The sequence below is a fragment of the Schistocerca piceifrons genome, chromosome 8 (genome assembly GCF_021461385.2).
Source record: "Schistocerca piceifrons isolate TAMUIC-IGC-003096 chromosome 8, iqSchPice1.1, whole genome shotgun sequence".
Classification (NCBI taxonomy): Eukaryota; Metazoa; Arthropoda; class Insecta; order Orthoptera; family Acrididae; genus Schistocerca; species Schistocerca piceifrons.
This window is the reverse complement of record NC_060145.1, coordinates 218,011,492-218,034,504: the sequence shown is the minus strand read 5'-3', so window position 1 is coordinate 218,034,504 and position 23,013 is coordinate 218,011,492. Positions and strand designations below refer to the sequence as shown.

At 39.8% G+C, this 23,013-nt stretch overlaps 1 protein-coding gene across 1 annotated transcript in view; it reads left to right on the top strand.

The window, feature by feature from the left end:
* Window positions 1-22,621, top strand: part of LOC124711693 (sodium channel protein Nach-like) — a 163,751-nt gene extending 141,130 nt beyond the window's left edge. Inside the window, exons 10-11 of the mRNA XM_047241892.1 lie at window positions 11,058-11,170; window positions 22,250-22,621. Of these exons, the coding sequence (XP_047097848.1) occupies window positions 11,058-11,170; window positions 22,250-22,485 (349 nt within the window). The 3' untranslated portion in view covers window positions 22,486-22,621. The remainder of the gene's footprint in view (window positions 1-11,057; window positions 11,171-22,249) is intronic.
* The last annotated feature ends 392 nt before the right edge of the window (window positions 22,622-23,013 follow it).

Sequence of the window (23,013 nt, the reverse complement as noted above, 5' to 3'; positions counted from 1 at the left end):
GACACCCAATCACTCAAATCATAATCAGCCTCCTCCTTTCCTAACCATCCACAATTAACATCTTTGAGTCTTGCATCATCAGTTAAGAAAACATAGGTTTCAATTTTATCTTCTGGGCAACCTACAGCAACATTCTCCATATCATTACGCATTTCCATATCCACACTGAAGTCATTATCACTACCACAGTTAACACCTGCACCCACAAGCACTGTAACCTTATCAGTAGGTAATTTACCAGCATTTTCCACATTGTCAAATACACCACTCATATTAGCCTTTACATCACACTGAATAACCCTCTCCTCACCTTTTCCACAATTCTCCATACTATTTCCAATAGACATCTCTACCCATTCATCACACCCATTATTACTGTGAACATTGCCCCTTAATTCCATATCCACTTCTGTTCCCCCTTTTGATGAAACTACCTCTGTCTCTGATCTTTCAATGAATTTTGCTGCACACAAACCAATATTGTCCTCCTCTGCTTGTAATTTCTCTTCCCTTTTAAACATGTCATCAATGTAAAACTCACACTGTTCATTGCTGATATTAGCCTTGTTCCCTTTTTTCCTCTTATACCTTTTATCTGTATTTCTATAATTGTTAAAACCCCCCATAGATTTTCATTTCCTAAGACAGCATCCATATGACATATCCCAGTTTCCCTATTTTCCTTGCTGACTTTATTACTCATCCCATCATGTCCTTGTCTGGCCCTGTTCACATAATTACCAGCCCCCCTGCGGACCTTAAGTGAGGCATCAATTAGTTTTTTGATTGCCTACCCTGTCCATTTGCATCAGGCATTCTTACTCTCATACCTTCTCTATAAACTACTCATCTGATCAAAATTGTCTCTTCTCCCTCCAAAATTTCTGTTATACCTTTGTGGCTTGCTTCTCCAATCTCTATCCTGATTATTCTGATCACTTCTATCTTCTCTCCACCTGTTATGGTTATTACTGTATTCATAATTAATACTGTTTCCCCTTTCATGATACCTTCCACTCTCCCTTTGTTCCATGTATTTAGGTCTGTAACACAATGCCCTGTCCATATTATCCACAAAATTAAGAAATTCTTCCACTGAATCTGTTGCACTGTGAATCAAATCCCATTGCAAATGCCCTGGTAATCTTCTCTTTAGTGTAGATATTTCTGTTAATACACCCAGTGACCTATCGAGATGATTTAACTTATTCAGTTCTCTAATACAGAACTCTCTTATACTTTCCTTTCCACTCTTGTAACTGGATCCATTCAAAAAATCGTTTTGCAATCTTAATTGTTTTGCTTGGCCCCAGTATTTGTTCAAGAACAGGTTTTCGAAGGTTTTAAAATCACAAAATTTATCATCATTTTGGTTTGCCCATGTTTGAGCTCCCCCTTCCAACTGCCTCTTAACATATTTAATTTTTGCCTGCTCACTCATCCCTGTCACAAAGTTATCCTTACACGCAGCTAGAAAGTCAACTGCATGGTATTTATTCTCCCCATTAAAAGGTTTTGACTGAAATCCGTGCCCCCGAGGATATCCCAACAATAAATTTCCATTCCCTGCTGCCACAGTATTAACTGTTTCCCTCAAGACATTTATTTCCCCTTCTAATATCTTCTTATTGTCAGTAATCCCCTTATGACAATCCAGCACTCCTATCTTAATGGATTCAATGTCTGCCTCTGTTTGTCTTTGAAATAATGTGCATTTCTGTTCCTGTACCTGAATCTGCCCCACAAGATTACTTTGCACAGTGTCCACCTTGGCTACTAGGCCTCTTTCAACCTCATCAACTCTCTCGATAATTCCCTCAACAATTTTAACTGTGTTTTCAACTTTATCTGTAATATGAGTGAATTTGAGATCTAGCTGATCAAATTTTTCACACACTATCTTTATTTTATCACTAAGCCTTAATTCCATATCCCCTATTTTCGAATCCATTTCTCCAACTATTGCAGTTTTTATATTCCCTATTTTCGAGTCTATTTCTCCTAATTTACTAGTAAGTTTTACAAAAAATGTGCTGAGGTCACTTCCTGGTATCCAGCCTATCTTTTTTGGCATGCTAGGGCTACTACAGGTACTCCTAACATCCACTGATTCGCCTTCACTTTGAGATTCACTCGTCTCATCGGCCATGGCTAATGAAAGGACACAATTTTGCAATGTAGCTGCTGGCTGTACTTACCTTTTATGTCCTCGTGTGACGCGATGTCTGCAGTGAGCTCCGCAGCACAGCTATGCAATGAATCGTAATCGGCGGCGTGGACACACAGCAAACTCAATCAGGAGCGAGAACACATTGCGTAGGACCCTGGCAGCATGTAGTCGTGTTGGTCGGTGGCACAGACGACGGCGTTGATTGTCGGCAGCATGTGGATACAGCTTCGACTGCTTTACCCGTAGCAACACATGGACGTGGCACGGACGACGGTTTCTTCTCGCGGCAGCACGTGTCGCGGCACGGACGACTGTTTTACCCACGGCAACACGTGGACACGGCAAGCACGGTGGTTTTACCCGCGGCAACACATGGTCGACTCATCAGACTGTGTAACTGACTGCTTCACAATCGTGGTGGCCTTATATCGGCGTAACCACAGGACAGCGCGTATCTTGTCCAGCACAAACACTCTGGTACTGCTAATGCACCGATTTAGCTCAGAGCCCCCACATTGACTGTTCAAAAGCCTAACATCAGACGGACATTCGATTCCGAAATACTATGGAATATGGAAGAAAGTCCTATCCCGGACGAGCCCCCAATTGCAACTGAACCCGGGCTCGTTTACTACCTATTTTTCACGTGGCTCATCTGTAAAGGGGGTTGGTAGTAAACGGTTGCATTTGCGCCCCTATTATTGAGTCTGATATTGGCTGGCTTTTGAAGAGCAGTGAATTGAACTATACACGTTCAGATTGAAACTTATTTATTCAAAAGAAACACTTTAACGTTGTGGCCATGCATTTTTAAGTTCACAAATAATAATCAGTGCAATTCGTACAGTTTGTCTCACACTCACACACTTTCACTTTGTTCCTTCGCATACCCTGGCGTCCATGCTTGCACCCGCGGCACTTTGCCGCTCCCAACTTACCACCACAACGGCCAACGACAAAAGACCCCGATTTTCCCGCTCATATCCACAGTCCTGAGTCGGGTCACATGACATCACAGTAGTCAAAATAATCACTAAACATGGCCACAATTCGTTTACAATATTTTATAATATTTAAATACTTAAATCTAAATACATTATATAATTTTACAAATTATCATCACACTTATATAATTCGTTGCAATTAAAAGAAAACCAAAACACTATCCAATGGAACTACAACGTCCATCAAAACACAAGACAAGTATTTTCCGGTCTATTTTGCCCAGCATATTATCTCTGCTGCTGTGCTTTAAATTTTAAATTACTTGAAAGAGTTCCATATTATCCCCTGTTACCTTACAGTATGGATCTTTCTGTGAGTGAGTGGTCGTATATAATTGCTAAATATGGAGCTATTTTATCAGCATACACTGGCAGGAACCTGTCTGGTATAAAATCTGGACTGGAGGCCTTGCCTTTATTAAGTGATTTAAGCTGTTTTGTTACACCGAGGATATCTACTTCTACGTTTTTCATCTTGCAGTTGTTCTTGATTGGATTTTAGGAATATTTACTCTGTATTCTTTGGTGAAGGAGTTTCGGAAAACTGTGTTTAATAGCTCTGCTCTAGTGGCCCTGTCATCAGTGACTTCACCATTGTTATCGCGCAATGAAGGTATTGACTGCTTCTTGCCACTGGTGTGCTTTATGTATGACCAGAATCTCTTTGGGTTTTATGCCAGATTTTGAGACAGAATTTGATTGTGGAAATTATTAAAAGCATCTCCCATTGAAGTCCGCACTATATTTTGAACTTCTGTTAAACTTTGCCAATCTGGGGGATTTTGCATTCTTTTAAATTTGGCATGCTTTTCTCATTGTTTCTGCAAGAATGATCTGAACCGTTTTGTGTACCATGGGGGATCAGCACCATCACATATTAAGTTATGTGGTAATATCTCTCAATTGCTGTTGATACTATCTCTTTGAAAACATTCCACAACTTTTCTACACTTACATGATCAGATCAGAAGGAGTGAAGGCTGTCTCTTTAAAAAAGCGTTAAGAGCATTTTCATCAGCTTTTTTTAAATAGATATACTTTTTGTTTCTTTTTGATGGTTGTAGGTGTTACAGTATTCAGCCCACCAGCAACTGCTTTGTGGTCGCTTATCCATGTATTCATTACAGCACTCACTTTTTTTCCAGAATTATTTGTTGCTAAAAGGTCAAGTATGCTTTCGCAACTATTTACACTTCAAGTGGGCTCATGAACTAATTGTTCAAAATAATTTTCTGAGAAAGCATTCAGTACAATTATGGATGATGTTTTATGCCTGCCATCGGCTTTAAACATATAATTTTTCCAGCATATCGAGGGTAGATTGAAGTCACCACCGACTATAATTGTATGAGCGGGGTACTTATTTGAAATGAGACTCAAGTTTTCTTTGAACTGTTCAGCAACTATGTCTTCTGAGTCAGGGGGTCAGTAAAACGATCCAATTAATAGTTTAGTCCGATTGTCAGGTATAACCTCTACCTATACTATTTCACATGAACTATCTACTTCAATTTCACTACAAGGCAAACTACCTCTGACAGCAATAAATACTCCACCACCAACTGTATTTAGTCTATCTTTTCTGATCACTGTTAGATCGTTTGAAAAAATTTCAGCTGACCTTATTTCCGGCTTTAGCCAGCTCTCTGTACCTACAACTATTTGAGTTTCAATGCTTTCTATTAGGGCTCGGAGCTCTGGTTCTTTCCCAACACAGCTACGACAATTTACAACTACAATACCAATCGTTTCTACAACTATCTTTTGTGTTTTACCTGCCCACTTTTAGACTGACGCCCCTGAGACCCTCTAGCCTAAAAAACCACCCAGTCCCTTCCACACAGCCCCTGCTACCTGTGTAGCCACCTCATGTGTGTAGTGGACTCCTGACCTATTAAGCAAAACCTGCAAACCCACCTACTATAAGAATTCTACACCAAAATGTTAAGTATGTGACAAATTATAACAGATAGAAGTAATTGTAGCAGCAGAAATACCACCTAAATTTATTATGACAGAACATGGATTAAAAGAAAATGAAATTAATGTTTACAACATACAGGACTGTGAAAAAGTGGGTTATTTCTGCAGATGTCAACATAAATGTGGAAGAGTTGCAGTATATGTACAAAATGAAATGAGGGATTACATACCATGGACAGTGGACAACTGTACAGGAACTTTTTGAATCAGCAGCAATACAGACAATGCTCAAAGGGGAAAAGTATTTGATATTAGGGACATACAGACCACCAAACAATCATGTAAAAGGCTTTCTAAAGGAGTTAGAAGTTCTGTTAGACAATGCTGTTAGGTGATTCACACACATAATAGTAGCAAGTGATCTAAGTATTAACACACTGAAGGAAAGCTGTCATACTGGAAGTTTCAGTGGTCTAATCAACACTTATAATCTTACCCTAGTAGCAAATAGTTCCACAAGATGCAGTACAGACATAGAGACATTAGTAGATCAAGTAATTACCATATACTGACAAAAAGTACAGATCATAAACACAGCCTTTCATGACCACCATGGGATATTAATAGACATATCAGATAACATAACAATGTCAGAAAAATCTTTAGAGAGTTCTGACAAAGGAAGCAAACCTGCGAAGGCTACAAATATTAATGCAATCTGAATACTGGAGTGATGTATACCAAACAGCAAATGTAAATGAGGGATGGCAGTCATTCTCCAAAATATTATCCTATGACATGGATCTTGCATATCCATTAGAATGTAGGAATACAAATGTTAAAGGCAATGAAAATTGGGCCACAGCAGATGTAAAATGAAAGAGGGAAGAGCTAAAAACTATGTATGAACAATCTCAGATAAATCCAACATGAGTGAACTGTTGATGCCTATAGGGGCAGGAAGAGATCATGTAAGAAATTGATAAAAGAAACCAAATCAAGTTACTACATAAACAAAATTGCAGCTTCTAATAATATAGATATGAAAAACAGTGAAGGCATAACTATAAAGAAAAAGAGGAAGGAAATTAGGGACCCTAAAGAAGTCAGTAATATTTTAAATCAACACTACATTGAAGTAATGGACAAATTAATGGAGCAAAACTCTCCTAACACAAAATACATACAAAGTACTCCTCACAAGACAAAAAGTTTGTTCCTTCTCCCAACAAACGAACCTGAATTAATAAAAATAATACACCAGTTAAAAACAAGATATACTGAGGGACTGCTGTGGTCAAGCAGTTCTAGGCACTTCACTCTGGAAAAACAAAACCACTATGGTTGCAAGTTCGAATCCTGCCTCAGGCATAGATGTGTGTGATGTCCTTAGGTTAGTTAGGTTTAAGTAGTTCTATGGAACTGATAACCTCAGATGTTAAGTCCCATAGTGCTCAGAGCCATTTGAACCATTACTGATGGACTAGCTGGTATATGTACTAGACTAATTAGCTGCTGCCTGCAGTGGGTGGTGATGCCTCTGACTTTTCTCATAAACTCAACCATTGGAAAAGGAATATTCCTGATATGTTTAAGAAAGGGTAAAGTGAGCCCTATTTCCAAAGGAGGCAACAAGGAAGATCCAGGAAATTACTGACCAGTAACTATTACACCGGTCTTTTATAAAATAATAGAATTTGTAATTAAAGACAGAAGAGTAAATTTTATAGAAAAATGCAATACCCTGAATGATGTCCAGTGTGAGTTTAGGAAGCTAGATCCACCAGTACAGCATTAGCTGAATTTATAGCAAGTGTAACTAAGACATTAGACCAACAATAGAAAGTTTATGGCATATTTCTTGACTTTTCAAAAGTTTTTCGATTGTGTATGCCACAACGTATTATTAAAAAAGATTAAGTGTTATGGTATAGAAGGGAAAGCAGCCAATTATAATCATCAACAGAAAATAGATAACAGTGTGTAGAAATAAAATGTTAATCCTGGATATATTAAATACAGAGTGCTTCAAGGATCAGTGTTGGCCCACTACTTTTTGTTTTATAATTAAACAATATGCTCAAAATAGTAGGGGGAAATGCTGTCATGTATGCAGATGACATTTCATTTGTTCTAAGCAATGTTTCCATGTTGTTGTTGTTGTTGTTGTGGTCTTCAGTCCTGAGACTGGTTTGATGCAGCTCTCCATGCTACCCTATCCTGTGCAAAATTCTTCATCTCCCAGTACTTACTGCAACCTACATCCTTCTGAATCTGCTTAGTGTATTCATCTCTTGGTCTCCCTCTATGATTTTTACCCTCCACGCTGCCCTCCAATGCTAAATTTGTGATCCCTTGATACCTCAGAACATGGCCTACCAACCAGTCCCTTCTTCTGTCAAGTTGTGCCACAAACTCCTCTTCTCCCCAATTCTATTCAATACATCCTCATTAGCTATGTGATTTACCAATCTAATCTTCAGCATTCTTCTGTAGCACCACATTTTGAAAGCTTCTATTCTCTTCTTGTCCAAACTATTTATCATCCATGTTTCACTTCCATACATGGCTACACTCCATACAAATACTTTCAGAAACGACTTCCTGACACTTAAATCTATACTCGATGTTAACAAGTTTCTCTTCTTCAGAAACACTTTCCTTGCCATTGCCAGTCTACATTTTATATCTTCTCTACTTTGACCATCATCAGTTATGTTGCTCCCCAAATAGCAAAACTCCTTTACTACTTTAAGTGACTCATTTCCTAATCTAATTCCCTCAGCATCACCTGACTTAATTCGACTAAATTCCATTATCCTCATTTTGCTTTTGTTGATGTTCATCTTACATCCTCCTTTCAAGACACTGTCCATTCTGTTCAACTGATCTTCCAAGTCCTTTGCTGTCTCTGACAGAATTACAATGTCATCGGCGAACCTCAAAATTTTTATTTCTTCTCCATGGATTTTAATACCTACATTCACTATGCTGTTTGTGGTAGCTTACCCACACTCCTATTTTTTTTATTCATTATTAAACCTACTCCTGCATTACCCCTATTTGATTTTGTGTTTATAACCCTGTATTCACCTGACCAAAAGTCTTGTTCCTCCTGCCACCGAACTTCACTAATTCCCACTATATCTAACTTTAACCTATCCATTTCCCTTTTCAAATTTTCTAATCTACCTGCCTGGTTAAGGGATCTGACATTCCACGCTCCAATCCATAGAACACCAGTTTTCTTTTTCCTGATAACGACGTTCTTCTGAGTAGTCCCCGCCTGGAGTTCCGAATGGGTGACTATTTTACCTCTGGAATATTTTACCCAAGAGGACGCCATCATCATTTAACCAGAAAGTAAAGTTCCATGCCCTCGGGAAAAATTACGGCTGTAGTTTCCCCTTGCTTTCAGCTGTTTGCAGTACCAGCACAGCAAGGTCGTTTTGGTTAGTGTTACAAGCCCAGATCAGTCAATCATCCAGACTGTTGCTCCTGCAACTACTGAAAAGGCTGCTCCCCCTCTTCAGGAACCACACGTTTGTCTGGCCTCTCAACAGATACCCCTCCATTGTGGTTGCACCTGTGGTACGGCCATCTGTATCGCTGAGGCACGCAAGTCTCCCCACCAACAGCAAGGTCCATGTTTCATGGGGGGAATGTTTCCATAGATAACGTAAAAAAGCAATCTTCTCCAAACATGGACTATGGGAATAATTATTTTGGAGCAAATAATCTTTTTATAAATGTAGATAAAACCACATATTTGCAAATAGATGCAAACAAAACATCTACTGAAACTTCCTGGCAGATTAAAACTGTGTGCCGGACCGAGACTCGAACTCGGGACATTTGCCTTTCACGGGCAGCTTTACTTCTGCCAGTATTTCATCTCCTACCTTCTGAAAACATCTACTGATGACGTCAGCAATATTACTGTCAAGTTTGGATTTTTGAATCTAAAAGAAACAGAAACTTATAAATTCCTGGGTATGACAGGGAATAAATACTTGATATGGGAGAGGTAAATAAATAATATTTGTTGTAAAGTGAGTTCAAGCGTATCTCTAATGAGAAAAATGTCAAGGACTGTAAGTGCACAAACATTGCTAACAATGTACTATGGGCCACTTTGCTGAAAAATTTCACATGGTATCCTGGTATGGGGAGATTCTGCAAATGTGCATATACAAAGTGTACTAAAACTACAAAAGAAGTCTGTAAGATGCATAGCAAAATTATGTCCTAGAGATTCATGCAGAGATAAGCTCAGGGAACTAAATATACTAGCAGTAGTATCACCACACACATATGAAACAATTATTTATGTAAAAGTAACCAATTGCATTGTTAAACAGTCATAGCTATAACACAAGAAATAATAATGATTATCATGTTGAAGGAAATTGGCTCAAATTAACTGACAAAGAGCCTGTAAAAGCAGGATGCCTTCTATACAACAATTTGCGAACTATATAAATATGATAGAAATTATGTCTGTTTTCAAAAAGATATTAAAATCTCACTTGATTAAAATTTGTCTATATAGCAAAAAATTAATGTAACGTACCATATGTAACTGTGCAAATACGTAAAACTTCCAGAAAGCTAACTATGTATGTGAGTCAGTGTCCTTTGTATTTTTATTTTGGAGGCTTATTTTGATGAAATCAGTCCTTTTAGTGACATATGCATGTAGATACATATTTCAAACTTCATGTAAACATAATGTGTCCAACACCATTATACAGAATGGTCCACAGACATAAATAAATAAATAAATAAATAAATAAATAAATAAATAACTCACATTATCTGCTCTGACTCTAGGCAGTAGTTCTGTAGACTTCACTAGTTTGCAGTTTATAAAACACCATTAACACCATTGATTTAGCTACTATCCTGCAGTTCCAATATCAACTCTCTTGTTAACTTTATCACTGTGAACGGTGTCACTCTGTACTGTTTTGTCATGTATTTATTGAGGGAAGACATTTTCCTGTATTGGCTGTTTTGTTTTCAAATAACATTTTTTTCATAATTCAACAATTAGGTAATTTTGGGCCCTTTGGCACTATCGAGCAACATCATTGCTGTCAAAAACTGCAATGCATCTAGCATCAGATAGTCGACATGTAGAAAGAGACCTATTATGATGTCCGAAATAAGGGCTTCATACAACCATAGTAGTTACAGGAACAGCCATCTCAGACATGAAATACAGTTGTAAAAAGGATAAAAAATGAGTATGTATTTCATATCTGGGATAGATGAACTACTATGGTTGTCCAAAACCATTATTAGGGACACCATCACATGTAGCTTCCTCCATACATATGTATGGACTTTATTATGCTATATGCATCAAAATTTTTTGCTTTGATTTAGCTTGATAATGCCCAAACGGACAAAATTAGCCAATCACTAAATGAAGTGATTATTTCAAAACAGAACAGTCTATGCAGGAAAATAATTTCCCTCAAGAAATTCACTGTGGATGCGGACCTGTATATACAAAAGACATTTGTCAGGTAGGTCACATCAAGCTTACAGACTGAATACATTAATACAGTGTACATCTCACTATCTTAAACAATGCTACTTGTTCCTCTAAAATAGGGGTAGTCAACCGTTTTTACCTACCACCTACTTTTGCATCTCTGTTCACATAATAAGATTTTTTTAAGTTCCACAAGTTCTACAATAATGGTGATATATAAAGTAAGAAAGTAACATTATCTTCTAAAATTTATAGAGCAGAAAGTTAAAGCATATGATAATAATTACTTACAGAACAGTTTATGTCAAAATTTTATGAAAACCTTATGAAAATATCTTTAACTCCCAACTGCCTATCACCCAGCATGAAAGCTCGAACACCAACTAGTGGGCGGAAGGAATAAGGTTGACTACCACTGCTCTATAAGCTTTCTATGATGTGATTATCTCCTTTTCAGTGGAGGGAGCTCTAATTATGAGAGCTTTGTGTCAGAAATTTCACTTAAAATGCACTCTCTGCCTGTGGAAAGGTTCAAACGAAATGTTGTAAGGACCAAACTGGATTTGGTTGGTGAGTGCTATGGATTAGTCAATTTAGTATAAATGTTAATCTTATATGACCATTAAAATAGTGGAATAACCACTTACCATGTTTATTGCAGCTGCTGTTTATAGGATTCAGAATGGGGCATGAATGCAGTTTAGCTGACGTTTAAGCTAGCACAGATTACACATACAAGTGGGTGCATCCACATGGATCTTATTTAGTCTGGTTTAGCATCTGTTCAGACATATTGGTACAAGAACCAGATGAAATGTCTGGAAATATTTCCCTACCTACTGTTCTGTTTTCTTGCCTTTAGTTGTCTGTGGTATACATAGTTTGAAATGGTAGCTAACCAAATGGCAAACTGACCTTCTGCCATGAAGTAGAGTAGGTGGGGGAAAATCAGTTTTTGAATCTATTAGAAAATAGTGATTATGAGTTCAAAGACAACAACTCAGAGGAGAATGGCTGGAATCTCAAGAATGCAGAAGCCTAGCATAGTGATGATAGTATGGGAGAGGAACTTTCAAATATGTTTTGCGACACTGCAGAATTTGAAGATATATGTAATGTAACAATTGTGATGGAACTTATAATGATCAAGAACCTGCAATGGTCACAGTAAACTAACTTAGAAATCCACATGGCATGCAATGTCATGCATTTATGAGAAAAGACTGTTTATTCATCCTACTAACAATACACCAATGTACTTCTTTAGTCTACTGCTTACAGATTATAATTGATGATACAAATGACAATGCATTGAATGCATTTCTGAGCAATATGAGGGATGGATCTAGGATCTGTAACTGGGAACCTGCAAGTATAGAAGAACAGAAATTTTCCCAGTATACTGAATACTCTTGAAGTTTGCATTTCTGCCATCGAGCATGCTGCCTGTTGGTAGTGTGATTTGTGTTGCAGTTACAGTAATTGTACATATGCAAAACACATTTAGCAGATTAACAAATTGTGCAACACAGGCAGCCAGTGTCGGCCATTGAATGCTCACCTCAATATGTCTGGCAGGTGCCCTTATGAAATATCGTATGTGGCGGAAAATGAGGACCAGTTGCACTCCTTAAACATAATAAAGTATAGGAGAATTATTTGTCTTCTTTGAATTTTTATTATACATGAGTAACATAAAATTCATCTGATTACAAGCCTACTGAAAAGAAGATCTGCTGCTTGAAAATAGAGGATCAGCAATGAGCGTGTGCAGACAGATTTACAAATATCATATATTCATTACATAATTACATAAAAGCAACTTGCACACACATCTGCAGTCTCAGAGAGCTGTGTGATCTCAGCTCCCTGAGACTGCAGATGTGTGTGCAAGTTGCGTTTATGTGTGTGTGTGTGTGTGTGTGTGTGTGTGTGTGTGTGTGTGTGTGTGTGTCTACTGCTGACAAAGGCCTTAATGGCCAAAAGCTTTAATTGTGTGAATCTTTTTATTGTGCCTATCACAACTTATCATCTCCGCTATATGGTGAGTAGCAACTTTCCTTCTCTTGTATTGTTACATTACATCCTGGATTTTCCATTGTTTGATATATTCATTACACTTTGCTAAAAATCCTCAGCTAGGGCACCTGGAACCAGACAAATGAAATGTATCATCTGGAAGGAGACTTATCTTGAGATGAAGCAATGACTTATTGGAGGGGGAGATCGTACTTAGATAATATACACAAGACAAAAGATGTAAATATGTCACTGAGATGTACATGCTGAACATTGCAGATCATTTTTAAATAAATGTGCTGCGTACAGAGGGATTCTTGATAATATGGAAGGAAAAAATTATTCTGAGATGAGATGTTTACTTTGCATTTATTGCAGGAGAAGCTGTATGATTTATCATATTAATTAAGGGCATAGTGTGGATTTCAACAATAGTGTTGGTAATGAAGTTTGAAATCTTGACTACTGCATCTTCACCCTACATCTACATCTACATCTACATCCACATCCATACTCTGCAAGCCACCAGATGGTGTGTGGCGGAGGGTACCCTGAGTACCTCTATCGGTTCTCCCTTCTATTCCAGTCTCGTATTGTTCATGGAAAGAAGGATTGTCAGTATGCTTCTGTGTGGGCTCTAATCTCTCTGATTTTATCCTCATGGTTTCTTTGCAAGATATACGTAGGAGGGAGCAATATACTGCTTGACTCTTCAGTGAAGGTATGTTCTCAAAACTTTAACAAAAGCCCATACCGAGCTACTGAGCATCTCTCCTGCAGAGTCTTCCACTGGAGTTTATCGATCATCTCCGTAATGCTTTCGTGATTACTAAATGATCCTGTAACAAAGCATGCTGATCTCCGTTGGTTCCTCTCTGTCTCTTCTATCAACCATATCTGGTACGGATCCCACACTGCTGAGCAGTATTCAAGCAGTGGGCGAACAAGTGTACTGTAACCTACTTCCTTTGTTTTCGGATTGCATTTCCTTAGGATTCTTCCAATGAATCTCAGTCTGGCATCTGCTTTACTGACGATCAAATTTATATGATCATTCCATTTTAAATCACTCCCAGATAATTTATAGAATTAACTGCTTCCAGTTGCTGACCTGCTATTTTGTAGCTAAATGATAAGGGATCTGTCTTTCTATGTATTTGCAGCACATTACACTCTTCTACATTGAGATTGAATTGCCTTTCCCTGCACCATGCGTCAATTCGCTGCAGATCCTCCTGAATTTCAGTACAATTTTCCATTGTTACAACCTCTCGATACACCACAGCATCATCTGCAAAAAGCCTCAGTGAACTTCTGATGTCATCCACAAGGTGATTTATGTATATTGTGAATAGCAACGGTCCTATGACACTCCCCTGCGGCACACCTGAAATCACTCTTACTTCGGAAGACTTCTCTCCATTGAGAATGACATGCTGCATTCTGTTATCTAGGAATTGTTCAATCCAATCACACAATTGGTCTGGTAGTCTATATGCTCTTACTTTGTTCATTAAACGACTGTGGGGAGCTGTATCGAACGCCTTGCAGAAGTCAAGAAACACGGCATCTACCTGTGAACCCGCGTCTATGGCCCTCTGAGTCTCGTGGACAAATAGCGCGAGCTGGGTTTCACACGACCATCTTTTTTGAAACCCATGCTGATTCCTACAGAGTAGATTTCTAGTCTCCAGAAAAGTCATTATACTCGAACATAATACGTGTTCCAAAATTCTACAACTGATCGACGTTAGAGATATAGGTCTATAGTTCTGCACATCTATTCAACGTCCCTTCTTGAAAACAGGGATGACCTGTGCCCTTTTCCAGTCCTTTGGAATGCTACACTCATCTAGAGACCTACGGTACACCACTGCAAAAAGGGGGGCAAGTTCCTTCACTTACTCTGTGTAAAATCGAACTGGTATCCCATCAGGTCCAGCGGCCTTTCCTCTTTTGAGCAATTTTAATTGTTTCTCTATCCCTCTGTCATCTATTTCGATATCTACCATTTTGTCATCTGTGCAACAATCTAGAGAAGGAACTACAGTGCAGTCTTCCTCTGTGAAACAGCTTTGGAAAAGGAGATTTAGTATTTCGGCCTTTAGTCTGTCATCCTCTGTTTCAGTACCATTTTGGTCACAGAGTGTCTGGACATTTTGTTTTGATGCACCTACCACTTTGACATGAGACCAAAATTTCTTAGGATTTTCTGCCAAGTCAGTACATAGAACTTTTCTTTCGAATTCATTGAACGCCTCTCGCATAGCCCTCCTCACACTACATTTCGCTTCACAGAATTTTTGTTTGTCTGCAAGGCTTTGGCTATGTTTATGTTTGCTGTGAAGTTCCCTTTGCTTCCGCAGCAGTTTTCTAACTCAGTTGTTGTACCACAGTGGCTCTTTTCCATCTGTTATGATCTTGCTTGGCACATACTCATCTAATGCATATTGTATGATGGTTTTGAACTTTGTCCAATGATCCTCAACACTAGCTGTACTTGAGACAAAACTTTTGTGTTGAGCCATCAGGTATTCTGTAATCTGCTTTTTGTCACTTTTGCTAAACAGAAAAATCTTCCTACCTTTTTTAATATTTCTATTTACGGCTGAAATCATCGATGCAGTAACCGCTTTATGATCGCTGATTCCCTGTACTGCGTTAACTGTTTCAAATAGTTCGGGGCTGTTTGTCACCAAAAGGTCTAATATGTTATCACCACGAGTTGGTTCTCTGTTTAACTGCTCAAGGTAGTTTTCAGATAAAGCACTTTAAAAAATTTCACTGAATTCTTTGTCCCTGCCAGCCGTTATGAACGTTTGAGTCTCCCAGTCTATATACGGCAAATTAAAATCTCCACCCAGAACTATAATATGGTGGGGAAATCTACTCAAAATACTTTCCAAATTATCCTTCAGGTGTTCAGCCACAACAGCTGCTGAGCCAGGGGGCCTATAGAGACATCCAATTACCATGTCTGAGCCTGCTTTAACAGTGACCTTCACCCAAATTATTTCACATTTCGGATCTCCATCAATTTCCTTCGATACTATTGCACTTCTTATCACTATAAACATGCCTCCCCCTTCACTGTGCAGCCTGTCTCTGCGGTATACATTCCAATCTGAGTTTAGGATTTAATTACTGTTTACGTCTGGTTTCAGCCAACTTTCTGTCCCTGGTCCTATACGGGCGTTGTGACCGTTTATTAATGAGAACAGTTCTGGGACCTTTCTATAGATGCTCCTGCAGTTTACTATTAGCACATCAATATTGTTATTCCTTGTTGCATTTTGCCTACTCCTACCTCGCCGCGTCTCAGGAGGTGTCTTGTCGGGCCTAGGGAGAGAATTCTCTAACCTAAAAAACCCCCATGTGCACTCCACACGTACTCAGCTACTCTTGTAGCCGCTTCCGGTGTGTAGTGCATGCCTGACCTATTCAGGGGAACCCTACATTTCTCCACCCAATAGCAGAGGTCGAGAAATTTGCACCCCAGATCTCCGCAGAATCGTCTGAGCCTCTGGTTTAACCCTTCTACTCGGCTCCAAACCAGAGGACCGCGATCGGCTCTGGGAACGGTACTACAAATAGTTAGCTCTGATTCCACCCTGTGAGCTAGGCTTTCCGCCTTCACCAATTCCGCCAACCGCCTGTATGAACTGAGGATGACCTCTGAACCCAAACGGCAGGAGTCATTGGTGCCGACATGAGCAACAATTTGCAGTCGGGTGCACCCAGTGCTCTCTATTGCCGCCGGCAGGGCCTCCTCCACATCTCGGATGAGACCCCCTGGCAAGCAAACAGCGTAAACACTGGCCTTCTTCCCCGACCTTTCTGCTATTTCCCTAAGGGGCTCCATCACCCGCCTAACGTTGGAGCTCCTAATAACTAATACCCCCCCCCCCCCCCCCTCTGTGTGCCTGCTCGGACCTTGCTGAAGGAGTGGCCACATGTCCGCTCACAGGCAGAGCGGACGATGCCACATGGCCAGCCTCCACATTTACCCTCCGCCTCATGCGCCGCGAATGCTGCTGAACCCGCCACTCCCCTTGGGGAGAGGGTGGCCCAACCGCGCCCGGTACCTGCGAAGATGTCTCGACAGCAGGGACAGTGGGTGAAGCATGTAACACCTGGGGTGTACCATGCGATGCACCAGACTCCCCACTGCTGATACACTCCGAGGCAGCGGACTGAAGATGGCTGACCATGGCCATCAACACGCTCAGCTGTTCACGAACAGTGGCCAGCTCCTGTGTCCGTAGACAGGAGGAGCACACCCTAAACAGTCACACCATCAACCACATCTCCTCTCCCACAGACCAAGCTTGGCAACCTCCTTAACATCCTCCAGCCTTCACCATTGCCTCACAGAACTAATAATAACTCATAATCACAAGACCTATTCGCAACAGTACAGTGTTCTCAACCTCTTGTATAAAGCCACTCTCTCCTCCTGAGTTATCTGTATTATCCAATGGTCTCATTTTTAGCAGTAAATCTGCATTTAATCATGCTGCTTTGGTGAAGATCCTATTTCCTTCACACATAATGTCAACTGAAAATATCACTGTGCAACCTAATCCCAAAACCATTCCAACAACAAACCTGACATTGAACCCAGACTTGAACAGTTCAGACACAATCTCAACTTGATCCACCACTACTACTTCTAAATTAACCCTTAAAAGCCTTCCAAGAATTCCTTACAATCAGAACTGCTTCACAACCCATCCTCAGATCCCTATAACATGACCCTACTCTGTCATCTACATAACTCCAGGCTCTTCTCTCTCAAAAAGCTGATGACACCACCATTAAGCTACCAGTGGATAAGAGACCCACCACTGCAGTACTTGATCAATGGAAGTATGTAAGTGAAGGTCTGTGACAGCTGTCTGTCACCTCTACATTCAGAATCTGCCACCACAATCCCATCCTTGTGATTCAAACTGACCTTAAACATCAGACCCCTCACAATGACTAACACCTCAGTCCATAGAACTTCTTACACCACCCTAACCATGCAACCCCATCTTGTACCTTCTTCCTGAAGATCCAATGACCCAATCGACCTGGCTGTCCCATAGTTGCTGATTTCAAAGGACCCAGCGAATGAATATCTGCCTTAGTTGATCAACACATGCAGTCCATAGTAGAAAGACTTGCCTTTTATATTAAAGACACTAACCATTTCCTAGATTGTCTTAAATCTGTGCCCATATCACTCCCACCACACACCCTGTTAGTCACCATTGATGACACCTCCCTCTATACCAAAATCTCCCATGAACAAGGTCTGTCTACTGCTGAACATTTCCTCAGTCAGTGCCCACATGATTCCTAACCTATGACACATTTCCTGATCATCTTACTCAACTTTATACTTACCAACAACTACTTCACATTTGAGGAACAGATGTATAAACATGTCAGTGGTACAGCCATGGGAACGAGGATGGCTCCTTCCCATGCCAGTCTGTTCATAGGTAGCTTGGAGAGGGTTCTCCTGGGATCCATAAGCATTCAGCCCCTAGTTTGGTTAGACACATTGAAGACATCTTTAGCATATGGACTCATGGTGAAGCTGACCTGTCAAAATTCCTGGATCTCTAAGTACATTCTCCCAATTAAATTTCACATGGTCCTATTCTGAATCCCTAGCAATTTCCTTGGTGTTGATCTCATCTTGCACAGAGGTCAGCTAAGCAGTTCTGTTCACATTGAACCTACTAACAAACAACAGTTCTTACATTTTGACAGTTGCCATTCTTTCCATGTCAAACATTCCCTCCCATGCAGTCTTAGCATTTGAGACAATCATATTTGTTCAGACACAGACTCTTTACAGCAGTCCAGCACTATCCTCACCTCAGCCTTCAGTGGGTGTAATTACCTCACCATCATTGTTCAACAACAGATTTCCCGGGCCATCACATCCAATCCTGGTACTGCTGAAAAAAAAAAAAAAAAAAAAAAAATAGGGATACACCACTTGCCACTCACTATTATCCTGGTCTTGAATGTATTAACCAGCTACTGTTACAAGACTATGACTTCCTAAAATCATTCCCTGAAATGAGGTCCATTCTGTGCAACATTTCACCCACCACAGCTGTAATAGCTTTTCTTCATCCTTCTAATCTCTGCAATATCCTCATCAAACCCTATGCTCCTTCTGCAACCATTTCTCTGCCCTACGGCTCCTAAGCCTGTGACTGGTCCTGCTGCAAGACTTGTGCTATGCACCTTTCTACAACCACCTATATCAGCCCTGTAATGGATAAAACATATTGAAGGGAGCATCAACTGTGAAAAGTCCATGTCGTATATCAGCTGTTATGCGAACACTATTCAGCATTTTACTTAACTCGACTACTACCAAGTTATCAGTTAGGATGAATGGATAGAAGCAGAGGGTGTATGCTAGCAACACAAAATATCCTGTTGCAGAGCATGTTTTACAATATGACCTTGGTGCCTGTTTCACCGCACATGCTATCTGGATTATTCCTCCAGATACCTGTTTCTCAGAATTCCACAGGTGGGAACTGGTACTACAACATGTCCTTGGTTCTCACCACCCACCTAGCCTTAATTTATGTTAATTTCTTTGGCTTCAGCATTTCTTCACAGAAACTATTCCTTTGTTCATTCCATTTTAGTTTTCTATATCTTTCATTTTCTGATGTGTTCGTTTTTCGCCATCCCCCTCCTGCCTCTATCACATACAATGCACTTAGCTTTTCATTCTTACTAACTCATGCATGATGTTTTAGCAGTAATCTCTGTGTTGCATAATACCCTATCTTCCATCTTTAAGCTCTCAGGTTTTCAAATCTTATCTGATGCAGTCCTCAACAATCAGTAAGTCTCCCCTAATCCTGGGTTCTGGGTGACTTTTACAAACTCTACCAATTTCCTAAACCTTATCAGTCCTTTCCCATCACCCGGATTAGGAACTGGAGTAGATAGTAGTTGGTGGATGTATGGTGTAAGTTTTTACTGTGGGGACGGTCCCATAGGGAAGGGATAAAGTTTCCCAAACCATTATCCCTACCCCAAGGTTCCTACCCATGCAGTCATCCACACAGTAAAAACCTGTACTGTGCACCTACCCACTACCACCTATTCCATCCACAGACTGATAAATCCTACAGTGTGGAAGGCAGAGCAACTGGTGTAAACACGTACATTGTTTGTCATTTAACTTATGTTCTCTGCACAGTGTTTTATGTGAGCATGCCACATCTAAACTGGCTAAGCACATGAATAGGCATAGAAAAACTGTTTTGGGGACCCAGTAGCTAGTTGCAAGACATGCTCTACAGCATGACTTCAGTAGCCTGAGTGCTTCTACATGACAAGAACTATTCAGATTCTCCCAAATGTTGCTATTTTCCTACAACTCTGGAAATCAGAACTTCTCTTCAGCACATTTTTGCATTCCAACACACTCCTATACTTATGACTTCTCATCTCTTGTTCCCCTATTGCATCTTTACCTTTTTCTGTCTCTTATCACCTCTGGATTGAATCTGGCATAATGCTTACCCATGTATCACCAGAACCTGCCCTCTCTGCTCCTCCCCTTCCATCTTTGTCCAACCATGTCCTTATTACAGTTGGGTCACTCTCATACTGGAGTCTGAGTCACCTGCTCTTACTTTTTAATCTCCCTTAACCTATCCCTCTCTCCTTCCAGAGGAGCTGAGGGGAGAACTCTTCATTTCAAGAGCTAGCTGGTGTGTCCCTTTTACTTTTGTATGTGCCTATCAATGGTGCTACACATTTAGCCACCTGAAGATAAATATTGATCAGTAACGACATTTCAGTAAGTTGAGTGGTAGGGGCCAGCTGCCACCCAATCTCAGTTCTTTCTCAAGCGTCACATGCTTACTGTGTTGCCAATTTTGTTGGTACATGCAGAACCTAGGCTAGCGTGGCTGGCTTTATGCTGGCCACACTCTCCCACACAACTGCAGTCTGTCAATCATAAAGGAATTTTGTTTGGAGTACATTTTTCTTTATTTAATTATCCCTCACAATATTAAGAATTTTTCCTTAATGGTTGGAAGATGCTATACATAATTGTGCTATGACCTGTAAAACATATAAATAAACATTAAACATTGAATTTTACTTAACAGTTATGTGTGTACATTTAAATGTAGGGGCAACAGTCATAACATAAGAACACTGATTGCCTGATGAAAAAGTGAAGTACCCAGAAAACATGGACAGATGTTAATGGAACTTCATGCATATACCCACCATGGTTCTGCATGTAAAAGATGATAGTTGCAATTCTCTGTGACAGTTAGAATGGTCACTAGAGTGCACTGGAGTTGTTCATGTTGAGTGTTGTTACTAGGCCTGGTAGAGTATATAAGGGACATGAACACCATTAAATGCTGAGTGATCATCTTGAAGGACAATGTGACAACATTATTAGCACCTGACAGAGTTTGAAAGGGGCCTCAAGATGGGTCTCCATTTGGCCAGCTTTTTTAACTGTGCAATATCCAGTTTTGTGGGGCATTCAGATGTGACAGTGGCCTGATATTGGGTTGCATGGGAATATTTGGGAAGGCATACAAATCATCAAGGTTCTAGTCAAGCATGTCTGATCACCAGTTCACCACAAGAAATGTTCACACACTGTAACCCCTGCACATCTGTACCCGTCACCTGAGAACAAGTAATGATCTCCCTGCAACATTCTGTGCCTTCCCACACCACTGGTGGAGACTAGCTGCAGCCCAATTAGGGAACTACTTTCACTTGTGTAGGATGTCTTTAACACTTTAACACAAATCAATGCTTTTGGAGTTGTGCCATGACTGGGAAGCATGGACTCATGGACTACAGATGGATGGCACTAACCTGGATGGCCACCATTGATGATTATGCTGGCAACATGGAGAGAGATCCTATTCTTCCAATATTTTGGAGAGGCATAGTGATGTTACGCATGGTATTGTGGCGTGGAGAGCCATTGTATGTGACCTCATTCAGGCGATGGCTGGTAGCGACTGAGGGAATTCTGACTGCACAACAGTACACCACATACATGCTGTGCCCTCACAAGTTAAGTCCCATGTGACAGTATCAGGGCACTGTTTTTACAGGATAGCACTCATCTACATGAGATATTTGTCTCTATGAACACTCTGCTTGATGTTCACATACTCCATGGCCAGCAAGATTTGCAGCACCTGGTAGAACATTTGTGAGACCAGCATGGATGTCAACTCCATCCCAGTATCAGTATCTGGTATATCGAGGAGACTTACAACAGCTGCAGAAAAGCTCATCTCATGAGAGGATACAATGGCTTTATGACACCCTTCCCAAACAAGTCAGTGTATGCTTCCAGACTAGAGGGGGTGCAACATCTTACTGATAAGTATAATGCCAATCCCTTGTAAGTTTCACTTGATTGTTTCATGAATTTACATTATGACTAGTATCATAATAAAGAAGTGCTCTAATTAGCTTAGTCACAGAAGTCAATTTTTCTTTATGGATTTCAGTCTTGTGAATTTATGTTCTTGTTTATCTATACCTTAAGAGTACCTTTAAATATACAACTTAATGAATGAATAAAACTTCTGATTTTCTTTTCAGTATCAATAGGAGGGACTGCTGGATTTTTCCTTGGAGCAAGTTTGCTCAGTGTTGTTGAATTTGTAATGTATTTTTTTGTGAGAAGTATTTACCATTGTGTAAATATAAATGACTCCAATGCAAACAAAAATCATAGAATGAAGGTAATCTCACATGAAACAGAGTCTGCCAAGCCTTTCAGCAATAATTTTAAGCAGCAAATCAGATACCCTTCTCCATGGGATTTTCAGAAGTAATTCTCATTTCATGTGGTTTAGCCATATTATCAACTAGAATCTATGTTGCTCATGAAATAATATACTTTATCAACTTTTATTAATATGTAATAAGCAACTCCATGTTATTACAATGCTATACACACTATATGTTATATAATGTCAAATTGCCAGTAGAGATAACAATATCACTGATATCTTGCTACTTGTACAATTAATCCCATATTTGCTTGATTAGTGTTAATTTTCATAATATAATGTGCAAGATATTTTTAAGCAGGTGCCATATGATTTAGTACTGTGCTTAAATTGAAACATAAATCTTGCTGCTTATTTACATTATTCTATTAGATGTTGCACAAATCTATATTGAGGATCTGTAGTTAAGCATTGATTGCACATAACAATAGTTGTAAGGGAATATTGATGGAACATTGTTATGATTCCAAAGTGATGTCGTAAGGGACACATGAACGAAAACTTGCACTGTTACATGAAATTAAGACTCACTGTTACACAGAAAATATTTAAATTATGGGGAGTAAGTTT